General features: G+C 31.6%; 1 protein-coding gene across 1 annotated transcript in view; it reads left to right on the plus strand.

The window, feature by feature from the left end:
* LOC139487893 (receptor-type tyrosine-protein phosphatase alpha-like) overlaps positions 1 to 20,213 on the plus strand; it is a 37,712-nt gene that overhangs the window by 7,438 nt on the left and 10,061 nt on the right. Inside the window, exons 5-16 of the mRNA XM_071273096.1 lie at positions 1,673 to 1,843; positions 7,310 to 7,510; positions 8,319 to 8,453; positions 8,907 to 9,044; positions 10,362 to 10,467; positions 11,107 to 11,174; positions 13,040 to 13,278; positions 14,492 to 14,579; positions 15,471 to 15,538; positions 16,732 to 16,768; positions 17,444 to 17,541; positions 18,176 to 18,313. Coding sequence (XP_071129197.1) covers positions 1,673 to 1,843; positions 7,310 to 7,510; positions 8,319 to 8,453; positions 8,907 to 9,044; positions 10,362 to 10,467; positions 11,107 to 11,174; positions 13,040 to 13,278; positions 14,492 to 14,579; positions 15,471 to 15,538; positions 16,732 to 16,768; positions 17,444 to 17,541; positions 18,176 to 18,313 — 1,487 coding nt within the window. The remainder of the gene's footprint in view (positions 1 to 1,672; positions 1,844 to 7,309; positions 7,511 to 8,318; positions 8,454 to 8,906; positions 9,045 to 10,361; positions 10,468 to 11,106; positions 11,175 to 13,039; positions 13,279 to 14,491; positions 14,580 to 15,470; positions 15,539 to 16,731; positions 16,769 to 17,443; positions 17,542 to 18,175; positions 18,314 to 20,213) is intronic.

Here is a 20,213-nt window from a genome sequence, read left to right on the forward strand (position 1 = left end):
TTACGGGTTGATTAGATAAATAAAATGAAGGGCAGTTACTTATATATTACCGTCAAACATACATATCTGCATTCAACTAAGTAGTGCTATGTTATTTTTTTACATTAAAAATTATTAATTTTCTCGTGAATACATATACGTTAATGAAAGTGTGATACAATGTAGAATTGTATAACATAATGAAAAATCAGACGAATTTATATAAAAGGGGGACGAAAGATACCAGAGGGACAGTCAAATTCATAAATCGAAAATAAACTGACAACGCCTGGCTAAAAATGAAAGAAGACAAACAAACAAACAATAGAACACATGAAACTAACGAATAAGCAACACGAACCCACCAAAAACTAGGGTTGATCTCAGATTTTCCGGAAGGGTAAGAATATGTGGCACCCGTCGTGTTGCTTATGAGCTATCAAATCCGGTAAATAGTATAATTCGGTAGGTCACATTTATGAAAGGGAAGGGGATTGTAGGTACGCCGTAAGTAACATATCCGATATCATTTGTGAAAATAATAACGGTCAACCAACTCGTGATGGCGTCCGTAAATTTAACGAAGGGATGATTTCAACTTCACCATTTGGAACTCTCGGTTTAATAGCTTCCTTGTGAGCAGTAACCCTCTATCAAGAAAATCATGATAGGAAATACAAGCAAGGGAATATCGTATCAATTGGGAGATATATACCTCGTATGCAGGTGCTGCTGGAATGTTACTACTTAGAAATGGAAAGTTCACAATTGGAAAGCTGAAATCATCTCTTTTTTTTAAACCGACCCTCATTGTCAGTTTCTAGATGTAAGTCAAGATATGCGGCCTACTTAACTGTATAATATTATATACGTTCACTAGTCCACATTTTTACACCAAACAATAAACAAGTTTGAATGTCTGAACGAGAAAAGGAGCATTTGGTGTTTGTTAAGAAGTAAGGTTGAAACGCATAAAATGAAAAACTCATTCCTTTAAGTATAAATGTTTTTCTTTGCATTCAAAACCGTGTTTTGCCATGAAAACACATTCCCCATTTCCATTCTCAATTTTGTTGACGTCAATACGTGTAAGATTTGTTTTTATAATAACCCTTTTTAACTTAGCTTTAGACAAAGCGTTTGGAAATTGATCATGGAACACATAGATTTTTTTTTAAACACAAAAAACAACTGTTTCTAAATACTGTCAACATAGGATTCACTTATATGATTTTGAATGTAAACACTTAATTTCGTGGGTTTGATGTTTTACATACATAAATATTAAAGGCATCTTGCAGTTTGCTTGGATTTGAGAATAACAAATACCCTCGAAATATTTGAAGATTTGTAACACAAGAAAAATGAGTACAAAGTAGTTTAGATTCAAGCTTGTCTAATAACACAGATGAACTGAGAAGTATGATCTGTTGTTTTTCAACTAAAAATTTAGTGAATAATAATCCAATTAAAGTTTCAAAACAAATGAAATTATGCAGTAATTCAGTACCGTATATTGTCAACTTTGTCATCGGAATTGCAACCATTATTCTGTTATTATTGGATAATTTCTTACTTGACAATATTTCACATCTAACTGTGTGTTTACAAGAAGTATACAATTGCTAAACATACGGTTTAGTAGTTTCGTCAAACCAAGATACTACTGTCACTTATAATTTACCTATGATAGATAACCTTGCGTATGATGGTGTAATCTCACAAACTCCAACTGGTAGTAAACCCGCTAATGCAAATGACGGAGATCAGAGATCGTGTTCCAAAACTATAGGAACTAACGTACGATTTCAAGTTGACATGAATGAAATCAGAATTGTAACAAATGTTTATCTCACAGCCAAAGGTATGTTAAATAATTGACCGGTTCGTTAATTCCACTTCGTAAATCAAATTACAATATGCCACTTCTACAAAAATTATTTTTTAACTTTATAGTTATAAGATTAAAAGGAAAAAACTACATCATCTTTAAACATGACAGGAAGTTAATGTTACACTCGTTGTTTATGATCAAAGGTATAAAAGTTTTCTCTAACATCTAATGAAAGCAAAAGGATAGATTAAACAACAAGTGATTTAATCGAGCTTTAAGTCCATGTACCCGTTAACATATTATGATGCAGTCACGGTTTGAGGTCTCAAACTCGTTTAAATGCAATCAAAGGAAACAAACCTCAAAATATCTCACAATTGACTATGGATTGAGCATCAATCCGACGCAAATTGGCTGATGTTTCGACAGAATATTTTGTTCATCTCTATTTTTTCGTTCAATTATTATCAGGTTTTGTTGATTTTCCGGCACTGCAGTGCGTTCTTTGTCAGACCGTTTTATCAAACTACCTAGACCCAATTGTTTATCCATTGGTTAAAGTTTAACCAAGGATTGAATAGCATAATCCTTGATTAAAACTTAAACATAGGTTATTTTCTGTTCTTCATCCTGTGGTGGAATTTATACCTTTGTCAAATAATTAGTTAAATAATTCAGATTAAACTTTGCCTCGGACCTCAGTTTACATTTTAACCAAGGTATAGTTTTGTATAAAAGTACCATTTTCCTGTTTACTACTAGATTGGAAAGGTCATTGAACAACCTATTCTTCTTTTTCTACGAACATTACTTATCAAAAACCAAAAAAATGTAATGTTTTACAGTCCTTCGCCCTTATTTGTATCGAGGTTATCGTCTTCCTATCATACGTTTTCAAATCGACATGTTTTTACTCTATCATCTTATATTTTAATAAACAAATTTATACCGCAAAATTAAACATTGTTTAGTAAGATAATGTATTTATCTATATATGTAACATTCAGAAACGTGTCCTTCCCCCCAAACATGTCCGATTCCCCCAAAACGTGTCCACATCGACGTCACAGAACTGCAAAACATGTATGGGCGCCCAAACGTGTCCATTTTTCAACTAACCCCAATCGTGTCCATTCTCCCAAACGTGTCCATATCAAGCGTTATTTTGGTTATTTCTATTTCATTAATGTATAATAATTTTACCATTTCATTAAAAATAAAGATAAAGTCGTAATGTCTTTTTTAAACCGGCAGTATAAGCTGGGTAAAAGTGGGGCGTCATTTCGGCTATGTCGTATGTAAATTGTAAGCAAACGTGTTTATATAAACTGTACATATACCTGGTTAAAATGTCCTCTTTTCTGCGTATTAGAACTTTTATCTTCTCTCTAAATATGCATGGAACAATTGGACAATACGCAATCAAGAGTCTAAAGTTAATTTATACACTAGAAATGTAAAATCATTAAAACTTGTATGTTCTCTCTAAATATGCATGAAATACTTGCAATTGGACAATACGCAATCAACAGTTTAAAGTTAATTTATACACTACAACTGTAAAAACATTAAAACATTAAAACTTGTATGTTCTCTCTTAATATGCATGAAATACTTGCAACTTGAAATACGCAATCAACAGTCTAAAATTTATAGATACAGTACAAATTTAATTTGCAATTAGTAAAAATACATTTTTATTGTGCCATTTTATCTAGTGTCTGTTTATTTGAAAACAGAAGTCTGTTATATCATCTTTAACCGTGTAAAATGTGCCTCGTCTAGGACACTTATCTATGTGTATTACTACACCTCTTCGCTAGAAACCGCTACTAAAAACAGCAGTCCCTTTGTTCATAGCAGGATTGTTTCTGTAATCAACGATATCTCCTTTATTGTAATATTTGTAGCTGGTCATATCGTCCATGGAGTTTTACTAAACAATTCCACAGGATATATTTGTTCACTATCAAAGTACTGCGTGATACCAGTGTTGACAAATGTGGACTGGCTCCCGGTATGATAATACATTTGTAGAACCTATCTAAATTTTTAACATGATGTCAATCAAATAATGCATGAAATATTTGGCACTGGACGTTATGTTTAATCGTGTGTCTTAAGTGATGCTCGAAACATAAAATTTATTTAAACAAAATGACTTACAGTTTATGATTTGATGAGCTTTTAAAATATCAGAACTGTTGAATAAATGGAAGTAAATTTTGCTGAACGATCGCCGTCGGATTGATACAATGTATAAAAGACATCACCGGAGTTTATAATACACGTAGTACAAATAATTTTCACAGTAAACAATTAATTCAACTACCTTTAATTTTTTGTATGTTCGCTATTAATGAGCATGAAATACTTGCAACTAGACAATAAGCAATTTCAGTCAAAATTTAATTCATATGATACAGATTAAATTTGCAATTATGATAATCATTAGCAACCGGCATTGACAAACTAATGCCAATAAATGGCTACCTCATCAATTGCTTCCCTCTTAAGAGAATTGACGTAAACATTATCGATTTCATTTTGGACATACATGTATTAGCGCTAAAAGACGTGAGACGTTCTGGTGTGTAATAGTGGACACGTTTTGGCGAAAAACAATTATCGGACACGTTTGGGGGTTCTGAAATCGGACACATTTGGGGAATATTGAATATTACGGACACGTTTGGGGAGAATAGACACATTTGGGGGAATCGGACACGTTTGGGGGGAAGGACACGTTTGGGAGTGTTACATATATATCAATCAAATAATGTGCGATCAACCTGTTTTTCAAACAAAAGGTGCTCTCTGGCAAGTCCGCATTATTGCTGTTCTATTCAATTAACTAAGACTCTGAAAAGCGTTTTGTTTTAATAAGAAATCATATGTATGGAACAAATTGTTTTGTCTGGTACCGACAAAAAGTGCTCAAGATTCTTATTTTGATCAAAACAAAAATGTAACCCTAGGTTAAGTAACCAAGAGTTAAAAAAAAAAGCTAAACAACGGATTTTAACCCTTGATTATTTTACCCTTATTTAAAATATTCAACCATGGGTTACATTTAACCAAGGGTTATTTGAAACTGAAAGACCAACAACCTGGTCCTAGAAATACATTTTATAGTATAACCCAGTATAATGTTTACGTCTGCAAGTTATTTTAATTTCCTTTCTGCTATTTTCAGTATTTTTAAATATTAATCAGTTAAGAATACCTGTATTTATTAGAGTATGGATACAAGGAAACACGGAAAATACGTTAATGCTCCGAGTCTAAAAACGTAAATTATAATATTAAGATACAAAATTTATAAACCTAAGAATGAAAAATTATATCAACAGGGACGAAAGATACCAGAGGGACTGTCAAACTCCTAAATCGAAAATAAACTGAAAACGCCATGGCTAAAAATGAAAAAGACAAACAGACAAACAGTAGTACACATGACACAACATAGAAAATTAAACTAAAGAATAAACAACACGAAACCCACCAAAAACTAGGGGTGATATCAGGTGCTCCGGAAGGGTAAGCAGATCTTGCTCCACATGTGGCATCCTTCGTGTTGCTTATGTGATTACAAATCCGGTAAATAGTCTAATTCGGTAGGTCACATTCATGAACGGGAAGGGGATTGTAGTTACGACGTATCAACTCATGAGTAAACTGACTTGGTGCTCGCCCATAAACGTATATTCTTTTTTATCTTTATTTGTCTCACAACTTTAATTGTCTTTTTTTCTTACTTTTACAGTGTGATGAATAAAGATTTTTTAGATGTTAATCATGTTAATATTAAATGGCATTTAAACTGGTAAAAAGTATTTGCTGAACCGTCAAATAGAATTTTATTACTTCCTAATAGTGATGTATTTTATTTTTGTGGTTTATGTGTGTCCTGAAACTACTGTTTGGGCTCCCTTTTTTACAGTCGTTTTTAGGTAATTAGATACATTTAAAGAAAAAAGTTATTCATTTGAAGAAATTTTTAGGGGAATAAATGTACATGTGTGGCTACATTTATATCTAAATCTTTCTACCACAACAGGAAAATAATAAGCTACTGTAACATTTTCTTTCTTTTACATTATTAGGTATTCCTTTAAATGGTCCGAAAATGTAATGTTTCCCTAATCCACAAAATTTGGTATCCACGAAAGTAAATGAATCCACTTTATTTAGTTTTGTTGTCGTGTGAAATTCATTTTTTTAACATAAATTATAACGTTTCTTTTAGTATAACGTTTAAAATTTTACTTTGCTTAAATAGTTTTCCCATAAAAGATGCATCATCCCTCTATTTACATGTATAGTAAAATACATTAAAATTTATGTTATACATATTTTTATCAGTTGAACAAACGTGTAAGGATGGTTTTAAGACAATTTTAGTTAGGACTGTCAAAAGTAGATTTGTTTTACATCCTGCAAAATGTTGGAAAACAACTTACATTTTGTAACAATAGAGTTCAGATTATCAATCTTGTTATTTAAAAACATGATGTTAATAATGTGTTTACAAGTTTATCATTCTATTTTAATCCAAATTATCCGTTCTTATACTCAGACAATCTTCTGCAATAGTTGTTGGATGTTATTTGTTTTTCTTCTTAACATTCAATCTGCCTGAAACAAATGTGACTAAAAAGGCTAAGGTACGACAAGGCCTGTGCTTGACCCCCCTATTTTTCATTTTTTAAATTCTGTACTTACAAGCTACTTATTATGTTAAAATATTCCCAGAGGTTTGTAAGTTTGTTTGGATGAACTTCAAAACCACTAACTTTAGCAACTGGGTGAGGTGAGGGGGTAAATTTACTGTTATTATTCAAAAATTGTTATTAATATTCACTATGCAGATATTCCGTACAACGGTTTTTAAGTTTTTACGTACTTGCACCAACGTGACCCTGGAATTTTATAGGCGCACGCTATTAAATCAATTTTAGAAATCAATGGCCAAAAATCGAAATTTTTCATTCTTTTGACGTTTTTGATGCCCTTTTAACCCCCAATCTCACCCATTTTCTGAAATTATTGGTTTTGAAGTTTATCCAAACAAAATTCAAAATTAAGGGAATATTTTAACGTGATAAGTAACTTTCCAAAACAAAATTTGATAATGAGAAATTAGGGGCCCAAAAACGGGCCTTATCGTACCTTGTTCAAAGTCGTACTCTAACCACTTGACGACTTATTAGAAAATTGACAAAAACGACATTTATGAACAAGACGTTACAATAAACAAATAGAAAAGCCACAAAACATTCGATAAAAAAGGTTCCGTTCAAACCAAACCCATGCAAACAGACCATGAAAATATAATCATCACTATATACATATCAATTTAAACAATAATATTCCACAGAAAATAATTGTACGCATCATTTATGTAATAACAGAGTGTTGTTAATTTTCAATAATGTATGATAATAAAAAAATACTCGTTTATGTCAAACAAATCGTATTTTAATTATATTTCAGTGAACACTTCAGTTAATGGACTTGAACATGCAATTTACGCTTCAAATCATAGTGATGACCCGGCGAAGGGAACTGTTTTATACCAAGGAGGAACTTTACCAAGAAATATCAGCTTTAGTTCCGCTTTCAGATACTTGATCTATATACCATCTTTAAAAAGTGCATTAGTCGGACTTGGAATTTGTGAAATAGGAATCGTTGGTGAGCAATGGAATCGAAACTAAGTATAAAATATCTGAAATGTAAATGGATAAAGTTGAATTTATATTGTTATCTTAACTTTAAAATTTTCAAATAACCCTAATAATTAACAAATTCACTCGTTTTAAGATACACATGGTAGAAAAAAAGTAGAATTATTTATTTCAGTCAGTTCCATCATCATAGTTCAAAAGCTTTAACATTGGGTCGGAATCTCCTTTTTTCATTTTTTATTATTTTTTTTCAGATTTTTTAGAAAACATTTAAAACAGTGTGTAAAATCCTCCAAATGTGTTTATCTGATAACCGAAAAGTAAGATAAGGAGTACATCAAACATATATCAATAGTGTCCAGGAACTTATTACCTTTCTTGTTAAAATCTGCTGTATTGGAATGTTTCAAAACGACTAGTTATCTTTTGGTATGATCAGTAAATGCGTAGCAATGGACATGTATCCTTAACCATCAGAAAGCTATAATTGTTTTCTACATTTTACCGATCTCCCCTTTATATGGTGATTCAATATAAACACAGCGGACTATTGTATGGCTAAATTTGTTCAGTAGTACACTATTTTATCTGCACTCAATAATTTCAATTTCTTAATTATTGTTCATTTTGGAATTTTTAGGAGTCATTATTTGCGAAAATAATTAGCAGTCTCCTGTCATCATGATCATTCAAAACCAATTGGAAACAATCATTCAGGAAAAACTACGACAACTTCTATTCAAAACTATCGATAAAATAATTTCGTATGAAACATGTTTTATCCTATATACATAATATATGTTTTTATTTTTAAGGTTGTCCTTCTACGCGGTATGGTCCACTGTGTAATAAGGTATGTCCAGACAAATGTAACGGACCATGTGACCTTGAAAACGGACATTGCATATTTGGTTGTACACGCGGATGGATTGGTGAAACATGTAAACAGGGTATACATATCAAATATATATCTATACATTCATTTTGTGCAATTATTTTACATGTTGAAACTTAACATCGAACAAATGAAGAGGGTATCTAACGTTATTCCAACCAATGTTGCAAACTTAAATTGACAATTTCATTTATTGGAAAACAAATTCATGAGAAGATCAACGATAATAAAACAACAATCTTTAAATTGATATAAAAACTATGATTTCATCATTTTTTTAACAACTTCGATGAACGAAATATATTTCATCTGTATCTGCTACACAATAATATATCTATAATATATATCGTATATAAATGCTTTTCCACTAGAACAACGAAAGAACAATAGTTGAAACAGCTACCATAAGTTTACAATTTATATAAATCAGAATAAGATATTACAGTATATTCATATTGTTTTGTATTCATATGCATTCGTTCATAACTATGGTTCTTTGTTTTTACAGCGTGTAGTTCTGGTTTTTATGGAAGTGAGTGTCTTCAAAATTGTTCGAAAAATTGTTTAATGTCATCATGTTTTCATACAACTGGAGAATGCATTGGTGGATGCAAAGGCGTATGGACGGGATTCAATTGTACACAAGGTTATCTAAGCTTTCTTCTTTTAATGTAATGTGAGGCAGCTGGTACCTCCAATTTGTATCAATTTCGTTAAAATTTCACGTTATTAAATATATAAATATTAGGGAAATCGTATGCTTTACAACACGACAACTTCTTTCAACAGCCAAATTCGCAAGTGCATAGTTGTGAAAAAAAAAGGTTTCGATTCACTAATATATTGTTTATTATATTGTTTATTGACAATCTTGCAGTGAACCACAATCCAGCGATATAATCAGATGTGTCCTATCTTGACGATTCGTGACATGAGTCACATGACGGGTACCACTTACGGGACAGTAACTGCTTTCCTTTTGAAAACATGTGAACAATAATCGGTCGACTTTTGTTTTGGCTCGTGTCTTAAAAATCCGTCTTGAGATTTCGACATTTCGTTTTGCTGTTTTTTTATAATTTCGTTTTGAAATTCTTTAATCAGGAATTGTGTTTTGATTTTGTGCTATTCTATTTTTTAGATTTAAAGAATAATAGTCTGTTATGTACTTTTGTAAAAACCCATTTTATTTCCAGCTTTTATCTTCGACATATGATTGTGAACTATGGTTACAGAATTCAAATGATTTGATATTTTGTATAATAAGTTATAACTGATGACTAGATCAGACACATTACCATTTTCCTATTGAGTGTTACCTAATTGGCAGATAGGCCATATTGTAACTAAGGACAAGCTCGGACACAAATCATGGCTATATACATAAGGGATAAGATGCATTATGGTGTTTCGAATCTTGGTGAAATGCCTGTGTTTTCATTTATTGTTAGTCGTTCTTGCAGATATATGAGAAACGATTTTACTTAAAACGCTTGTTCGTTTAGTACTCTTTATGTTCAGACTACAACTTCTCCAAAATGAGCTATATGTCATACATGCACGTTTGATTTTCAAGGGTTGGAAATGATTATGTGCATCCCTAGATAGTTGACAGTAAACCTTACCAGTATAAAGTATAAACTATGGAGACGAGTAGGCTTTTCTTTGAAATATAAATGCCTTTTTTTAAACTTATTTATGTAAATAGTTTAAAAACTGCAGAAAATAACAAACGCAAAGTTCTAAAAAGATTAATTAAAAGGCGACAATTCTATTTTTACAATGTCTTTCTAACATGCAGGGGTAAATTTTCGTTTTTGATATTCATTGTATAGATGATTTTGCATAGAACCTTGCTATTCAATTGACTTTATTTTTTTAGTATCAAGATATGAGGGATCTAGATAAAAAGAATATACTATCATCACATATCATATTTATTAAATTTAGAGTTTTGTTTCAGTACAATCTGAATTGCAGACAGAACTTAACGGTGCAGCCATAGGTGGGAGTATTGGTGCTGTCATTGCTGTTATTTTGATAATGTTAGCAGGATTTGTTATTTATAGGTAAGGTCATTATTCAAGGAAAGCTCTGTCTTGACATATAGCATTGCTTTGTATACTCTTGTTCTGGTTAAGGTAACCTGATCATTTATGCAATAAAGTTTACCATGATTGACTACTCAATATTATATGAATCACATTACCATTATGCTTATCTGATATTAAAGTTGCATTTTGTTATATACAAGTTTCTACATAAAATCTTGCTATTTGTATGTACGACTGGAAGAATACAGCATCACAAGTATCGAGTCGCTTAGTACTTTGGAAATGGCGTGCAAATCATGCATATACAGAAACTGCTTTTATGTAATTTGCAATGATAAAAGTTTTGGATCATTATTATTCTGAACTGCGAGACTTTTTTTTTTTAAATAATGCGATTCACCTTCATTGATTCTTTATCCAGCGAAACAATAATGATATTACAAAAGCATTCATCATTGATACCAGACTTGGATATTTCGACGATTTTGTACCCTAGACGCACGTTTCGTCTTCTAAGACTCATCAAATGATGAAATTGTTATGTTTGAGACAACACTGTACTTATGATTATAATCAGATCCACTAAAAATATAACTGTTTTAGGAAAAACAGATGTTCTTAAACTTGTTGTAATTTTATATCATATATTTGCAGGCGCATTTTAAAATCAACAAAAGATAAATATTTGGACAAATCAAAATCAAGACGTATTAATGCCTATCGTGAGTTTGATTTACATTTCCGAATATGTATTTTCATTAAAAAAAAAAGTGTTTCTAGAACTGATTACCAATTCACTCACGGTGTTCGTGGTATTTATTAGCTGCAATCATCTTATCAACCCCTTGCCTGAATAATTTTCATTACAATGTGAAAAAAAGAAGATGTGGCATGATTGCAAATGAAATAACTGTACATTAAAGTTTCATAAAGGTGTATACATGTATAAGTAATCATTTGCAAACGTACCGCCATCAACAATGTGAAAATGTCATACAGTTAATTCTATTGAAATATATATATTAAGGAACAACTTTTAAAGTATTTTGTTTGATTTTTTTTAGTTGTATATATTTGTTATCGATTGTCAGTTGATTGGCATGCATTACGTTATGCTCATCTTCAGTATAAAAGAACGATTTTCTATATAATATTATATAATAATCCTAACACTTTTCTGTTATACTGAAATTTTTAAATTAGCGGTACAGTCACGTCCTGTGTGGCGTCATCTTGTATGCTATACCTTCACAGGTCATTAAATTTTCTTTAAACAAAATGGGGATTAAATTTGACTGGCATAGCATAAAATTTCTTTTTTAACTTAAAATTAATTGTGATTTATTCAAACGAATAACCCTTTTTAGTGTTTTAACAAGGAACAATATGAGTATTTTTTCAAACTGCTAGTTGCTTTTTTTTTTTGTCACGTGTTTATTTCCATATTGGCTTAATTTAGGTTGTCTAATAAAAAATATATATGTTTATTCCTTTCTTTTTTTGAGGTTTCATTGTTATAAGAATAGTCGTTACTACTGATATATTTGCTACTACTGCAGTCCCACTAGGCCACGATCGCACTACAATCTGTGAAAAAATGCAAATTTTGGCGATCGTAATGCGATCTATTCGGAGAGACTACGTTACGATCTCACAGCGACGTTATTACGACCTCACTTCGACCATCACATTTTCACCACGACCCAACTACGCTTCCACTACGACTATATCTCGTTTACACCACGCTGTTCAAGGGCATAATACGATTCTAGCACGCCGGTGCCGTCCTCATCACGCTCTTCTTACGACCTGACTACGTTCACACTACGACCATCATGCTCATTGTCATTTTCACATAAAATATATAAAAGCTCTCCAGGTTTTGTTTGTTTATTTTTAATTTTGACCTCTTGTCCTTTTTCTCTAACGGCTCTCTATCTGTGTTATCCCTAGTATCGTTTACTAAAACATCGCTATTTTAAGTTTGATGGACCAGCATAAGGTTGTGATTCAGGTTGAATTGGTCGGTCCGACATGTCTGCTGGATCAAGATTCGTTACTATCAGAGATCCCTCTGTATCTTCATCTTCTCCTACCACCACGCCCACGTGTTCCGGTAGAATTTGGTGGCATGAATGAGTTGTTTCCGTATTAATCAGAAGTAGAAGGAATGGAACACGACGTTGGCGTTATTGGTGAGAAAGTAGTAAGATCGCGGTATGAACGTAGTATAATCGTGGTAAGCACGTGCTATAATCGAAGTAGAAGCGTGGTAAGATCGTGTTGCAATCGGATGACTCGTGGTATTGTCGTAGTGAGAACATGATGAGCGTAGTAGGATCTTGATAATCGTAAAAAAAAGCGTGTTGGGAACGTGGTATAATCGTAACAGGATCGTGGTAAAAGAATAATAAGGACGTAGTATCATCGTGAAAGCAACGAAAATTTACATTTTCATGCCGCTCATACCACGACCACACAACGATCTGAATTTTTTTTTTAGATCGCAGTGAAAGTGGTGCGATCCTGGTCTTGTGGGACTTGGGCTTAAAGTAGAGTAATATTAATTTGATAAAGTAATTTATAGATAGTAAACGGGAAGCCAATGATGGAAACGAATATGTAAATGCAGCCATTACGTCGGATACAGGGGAGGTAACTGTTTACCTTCAAGACACAGATCAAGCTGAACTAACACCTAAAAGCGATGACCTTGTGTACAACAATCTACCGACTGAACGTAACGTCTACAAGATACCAATTGGAAATTTGAAGGAGGTTATTAATGAAAAACTAAAAGATGAAGGTTTCAAGAAAGAATACGAGGTTAGACATGCAGTTCTATATATTGAAATAGAAAATATTCTTTGTATTTCCAACGGGATCAGAAGTTACAGTCATGTAGTTTGTTAGTGCAAACATTTCAATTCATTGGTTTCAAATCTATTTTGGCATTTCTTTAACCTCGTTTCCTTGTCTTTTGCCTTATGAATGATATATGGTTTGTGTTTTAATTACAAGAACAAACTATAGATAATTTTCTTAAGAGTACGTATACATTGACGCGTGTAGTTGTTTATTTACACCCAAAAAAATGAACTGGGGTACTCGATTCTCTCAAATGATACTTATGTTAAGTTTGTTAATTTGTCTTTTACTAATGATTAAGTACAATATAAAACAAAATGTGAAACAACCAGCATATAATCACTCAAATTTTCGTCTACCTAGTACCCATATATAAACCTATAAGACTAATTTATTTTTGGTAATTATCCAAATTTTGTTACCAGTAGCAAATGGTAGGATAGATATGGTATCAGAACAAGGGCACATTAGGGCTGTGGTAATGGAAATTCATTTAAAACAACAAACACACCTAGTGTATTATAGGTAGTACCATATAAATTGATTATGAACAATGAACACATTACAAATTAAGAGATTTTCGTACATGTAAATTAAATTAGAAAAACAATATTAAGTACTCGAAATATCACACCGGTAACACTCCCCCCCCCCCCCCTCCGACCCCCCCCCCCCCCCCCCCGCACTTGAAAACAAATAAGCACTGTTAAAGTCGACGTTCTGTTCGCATTGTTGATTTCTAAGTTAAGCATGCTTGTATCAACTCCCCTCCTTAAAAATTCCTGGCTGCGGACCTGTATATATAAAGGCGATGGGACGACATATCATTGGAAATGCACCATCAACTCTTTAACATGATTGAACGTCTATGGCTCGTATCACCAGTGAATAAGACATTTTTAAATATTATAGAGCTCCGGAGATAATACCTTATTTGTTTGATGTTCCCGGTGAGTCCAATACAAGTGATCACCCAACAATTTGGAGATGAGTCGGTTGCAATTACTTACGTTTTCATTGACTTATTTTTATTTCGTAGCTTTTCTTTTTGTTGCTCATTCCTGCTTTGATTTGTTTCGTTTTGTTTGGGGTTTTTTTCTTAGATTTATTTTTGTAATTATAAAATTTAAACATAACTGATTACATAGTATAATGCTTTTAATTTATTTAGATTTTACCTAAAGGTCTTGTCCATGCACACGTTGAAGGCTCTAAAGAAGAAAATAAAGCTAAAAATCGTTTCCTCACAACGTGGCCATGTATGTTAAAGTTGTAAAATTATGATATATATAATTAAGTCAAACGTTCAAGCTGTATTCAGAGATTTTATAGCTGCTCTTAGCTGCCCAGCCCGATAACATGTACATATGTAAAAAGGATTAAAAATACATCAATGGTGTAAACCTTATCTAACATGGAAAAAAAGATATTATCAATCGTTTCTAGAAGAAAAATGTTTAAACTAAATCATTTGATAATTTTATGACATGTTTTGATTGAAAAAAACTATTTTGCCATAAATAGAAAAAAACACTTTATCGCTCTTTAATTTTAATTAGTTTTCACGTGCTCCAAAATTCTGTTTTAAAATGTTTATCAAGGACACAAAATTGGTGGACTAAGTCACAAAACCCGAAATGAAAACAGGTTTTTTATTTAATCATCAACAAATGACATGATGTTTTTGTCGATTTTTTAGTTACGAATGTAATCGAAAAAAGAATATACACAGAAGATTCCGTTTAGTGCATATTCATGCATATTGGGTAAATCATTTCCTTAAAAAATTGAAAATAACACGTTTAATAATTTCTTGCATCCGAAGCGCTTTTCTGGATTTACCTTCATCAGGAACGCTCAAAGCTAAACATTTGAAATCCGAAGATGTCTAAGTATCGAAACGTTGAAAAGCTATATGTAAAAAAAAACTCTTAACACGAGAATCGCCAGAAACTCATTGCATATGACTTTGGAATTACTGTTTTAACAAATACGATGACGATATCTAGCTATTTGATCCTAGTTGAAACAAATGAAATTGATGCAAACATATCAGTCTGCTTTACTTGTTTAGTTCACCAAAGTATGTACATATCTTTTTTGGATAACGAAGGGTTTAATTCTTTTTGTATATTGTGTGTATGTTGCAGATGATCACTCACGTGTTGTACTGGAGGGAAACACAAAGAATGATTATATAAACGCTAGTTACATCGACGTAAGAAATTTTCATACTACATTGTCTATCGTCATATACGTTAAGCTTACATTCACAAATATTGTTCATTGTTATTAAATGTTTTATCAGTATTTAGTACAAATATAATCTTAAATCAATCCTAATTCTATCTTATTTTTGAGAAATATTTTTTTGTCATTCAAATGTGAAGTCATTTTGTAACCTGTTTTAGAATTTCAAAGATGACGTCATTTTTTGTACTTTTTACAATTTAAAATGCGACGTCACTTTTTGCGTTGAGATTTTGGCTAACTCTGGTGTGTAGTTTTTGTGTTGGATTATGTTGGTTTATATAATGTATCTGTGGGGTTTTTCAAAATTTTTCTGTAATTAGTTAATACATCAGTTTTATTATGTATACCTATTATAAAGTAATTTTATAAAATTTACTGTTTGCAAAGGTATAACTTATTCTAAATAGTAAGGATGTTTTATCCATAGCATAAAACCCTAGATGTATTGGGTACAACTTTTTTTAACTTTTGGTCCTCAGTGCTGTTCAACTTTGTACTTGTTCTGGCTTTCAAACTTTTTGTATCTGGGCGTCACTAGTTAGCCTTGTGTGGACAAAACGCACTTCTGGTGTATTGTATTTTAAACCTGGTGCCTTTTGTTAGCTATTATTCGTGTGTTTCTTTGTATAAGATGTTCTCCTATTTATTTGTATTGTGGTCCTGTAATGCTATGTTGTCATTTTCATGTTATATTTCTCCTCTTATATTTAATGCGTTCCCTCAGTTTTAGTTTGTAACCCGGATTTGTTTTGTTTTTTTATCGATTTATGAGTTTCAAACAGCGGTATACTACTGCTGGCTTTCTTAAAGTGTAAATAAAGGTTTTTATATATATTAAGAAAATTTATGAAAATGATACTTTCTCCATCTCAGAATGCACTTTTGACACGTGAGTATCTGTTAAACAATGTCAGCAGGATGTTAAAATATTCCAACAATTATGGCGTTTTTTATCTTTATGTTGTCAAAATATTTCCTTAAAAAGATAAAATAAGAGTCTTGTGTTGTTGGTTTTTTTTTTTTTTTTGTTTTTTTTTTTTTTTTTGTAAAGAAGATATATTTAAAACATTGAAATCCATTAATCACATAGCTATTGTTTCTTTAGGTTTTTGAAAACATAAACATTTTGATGAATGCTTCTGCACATCTGTATTTTAGAATTATGACAAAGAAAAGGCCTACATAGCATCCCAAGGTAAGTGAAGGTTATGATTAACCGAATGACAAAACGTCTTTAAAACCCGGATAATTAATCAATATTTAAACTGATATATTTTCAACGAATATTTTAGTCCGGGTAAATTTCTATAAACAAAAATTTAGTAGAAACATATTTTGCATGCGAAAACAAACATTCAAAATCCCAATCTATTTCTTGGTCTTAAACATTCATAATCATTTCTTTTATATGGCACTTATGCAATAGAGAAGGAATAAAACAAAATTGAAGAGCGGCATATTTGTTCAAGATTCCAGATGCTAAAAAGGGTAATACATTCCGGTTTACCTAGTGGTACCTGCTGTTTGTTGTATGGTCAAGAAAACGATATAGATATTTGTTATGTACTCTTAATTTTACGTGGCCTTTATACCGTCAAAGGTTTACGTGTCACTGAGTCTTTTATAGACAAAACTCGCACCTGGTGTACACAAGTTTAATCCTCGTATTTTCTATGATGAGCTTTATAAAACGAACTGGTTATACATTTGAAATTTTGCAAAACGTTGCTGTATATTTTGAAACGAAATTCAGAAAATTTAATTTAAACATTTGTAGCTTTTAAATTTGAAAATGAAAATTAGTTTTCGATGGCATTTTACAAACTTTACTTAAGTTATTAATATTTTTTGTTTCTATATTTGATTGAAGGTCCAAAGAGTAATACTAAGAAAGATTTCTGGCATATGATATGGCAGGAAAACGTGGGGAAAATTGTAATGGTGACACAGCTTAAAGAAGGGAAAAGGGTAAGACAATGCATAATCAAAATAATTTTATTATATATATTAAACATATTAAATGAGGTAATAATTTAGTTTTTTAATATTTATCTTGTAAATGATTGATGCGTTCTACTTCTTTACCAAGCTTTTGTAATTTACGACTTAGAGCAAAAACTGGTAAAGTTAATCCTTTTATCAAAGCAAAACATGCACGACCTGATGGTGAATGTAATATTTGCCACTTGACATTAATTAAGCTTCATCATCATCATCATCATCATCATCATCATCGTCATCATCATCATCATCATCATCAAATGAGTCGTAATAAATTTAGAGCATGGGATTTCGAAGCAGTTGATATGCATATTTACAGGGTTTTTAAAACTTTGATATTATGGTCTTACAACATAAAAAAAAGAAAATCTGAATTAGTACTAATGAGCGGACAAAACAATTATCATGGGTATTGGTTTGAAAATTTTGTTAGTTACATAATACACTGTAATTTGACACTATTGGATAAAATGATCTGGTGAAAAACGAGAAATAACTCTGCTTGTTCAAACTGTAAATAAAAAGTTTTTTGTAGATGTACGATATAAGTGCTTTTTGTTTGCACAGTTAAACATTGTAGTGGCAAATTTTTTTTTCTCAGGATAAATGTATACAGTATTGGCCTGATGCAGTTGATGAACCAATGGTAGTAGATAATTATCGTCTCACAATGACAAAAGAAAAAGAACATACTTCTTACGTATATAGACTTATAACGATATCCAACAATACTGATACGGTAATTATCCCTACTTGATTTTATCAAAAGTTAACTATATTCTTCCCAGATTAATCATCATGACTAATGAATTCGGTTTGCTTTGGAATCAGTCCTTTTTAAACAATTTTCCTTCAACATGTTCAATCTAAAATACATTTGTTATTATCTAGGGTAAGACATTTACAAATGCAACATTTTAAATCGTTCTCCATAGCTGGCAGTGCCAGTGTTAACTATTTCATTGATTCATGTCAGTCGAACGATCTTGCCTTGCACATGTTCTTATTGCTATACAAATCTTATCTGATGAATCTGCTTTGTCAATTGCAACCAAGCATTACCGACACAATCTTTCCTAGTTAGAAAGGGGGTTCGATGAACACGCTTACAACCCGAAACGGCCGTCATAGTTTAAAACGAAGATTGCCTGGGAAAATTGCAATATAGTGCTCTATATCTTTAAAACTGTTATTTTATCATTGGGAATTTCGTACTAACTTTGTAGGAGTAATGGCCTTGGATTTATTAATCAACTAATTGTTTGCGTGGGTGAATGTTAAAACATAATAATAGAGAAATTCAAATTTTTAAAAAGAATAAAGGCAAAACATTATGTTTGACATGGTACACAATTTTGAACATAGTTACTTAGACAAAATCAGTGAATAAGTGAAATGACTTATTGTCAAAGCCATTAAATGACGACTTTTATCAATTTGGCATTTTGGCTACAAGTATCAACTTGCAAACTAAACGAGATTTATAGCAACCTTGTACAACAAAATTCATCAGCAAGCAAAGATCTACAACATGTGATATCTCTACATTGACGAAATCGTCAGCTGATTTTTTAAGATAGTTTATGCTCTTCCATTATGACAATTACCTGATAGATGATTATCACTATCATATCGAATAATAAATCAAAATTACCGAATTAGTTTGTAGACTCCAAAAAAGAGTTTCCATCATTTAAACTTTTCAACGTTATTTAAAACAGAGTTTGAAATTAACTTAAACTTCATTTTTTTTTAAATCTAGTACCCACCGATAAAATATGTAGGTCAAACATGTATGGCGTAACACTAAAAACCTGAGTAATCTTTTACACGTTTAAAATTTTATCAGAAAAATCAGACCTAATTAGTATTAGAAACTGTACATTTAATGAAGTTTTATGGATGCTATTTATGTTTTACATGTTTTGTCATGAAAACATTCATAGATAGACGGACATTTTGAGAAAAACACATGTTAAAAAACAGATGTTTTATATTGAAGTGAAACGAAGGATGCAACCAATGGACTCCTCATATTTATATTTGTTTCCCACAAATCATAACTAAAAACATTTTGTATATTTTTCAAACTGTTATTGAATGACAAAAAACCTGTACAGCATAAATGATCAGCAATGTAAAATAGCGGAACATACCGTATCCAGTCGAACTATAGTTTAGTGCATGGTATCAGTTTTATGTACATTTTGTATAAAGCCATGTAAACAATTTACCACTTGAAAGAAAACGGAGTTTGCGTAATTATATGTTTACTTGATTTCTCATTAAAATCATATTGTTAAAAAAAAGCATAATTTAACAAATCATATTTATTCAAGTACAAGTATAAAAGAGGAGCGAAAGATACTTAAAACTCATAGACCGAAAATAAACAGACTAGACATGGCTATAAAAAAAACGAACAGACAAATAAGACACAACATAGAAAATTTACGACTTATCAACACGAACCCAACCAAACACGGGGGTCGATCTCAGGTGCTCCGGAAGGGTAAACAGATCAGGCATTGATATCTCATCAAATCCTATTATCTGCTTCTCGAAATTTGTATTTGGTATTCAAAATATATTGTAATTGATAATCACTTAAGAAGCATTGATTTCGAAATGAGCATCTG

This window comes from Mytilus edulis, chromosome 1 (assembly GCF_963676685.1).
Source record: "Mytilus edulis chromosome 1, xbMytEdul2.2, whole genome shotgun sequence".
NCBI lineage: Eukaryota > Metazoa > Mollusca > Bivalvia > Mytilida > Mytilidae > Mytilus > Mytilus edulis.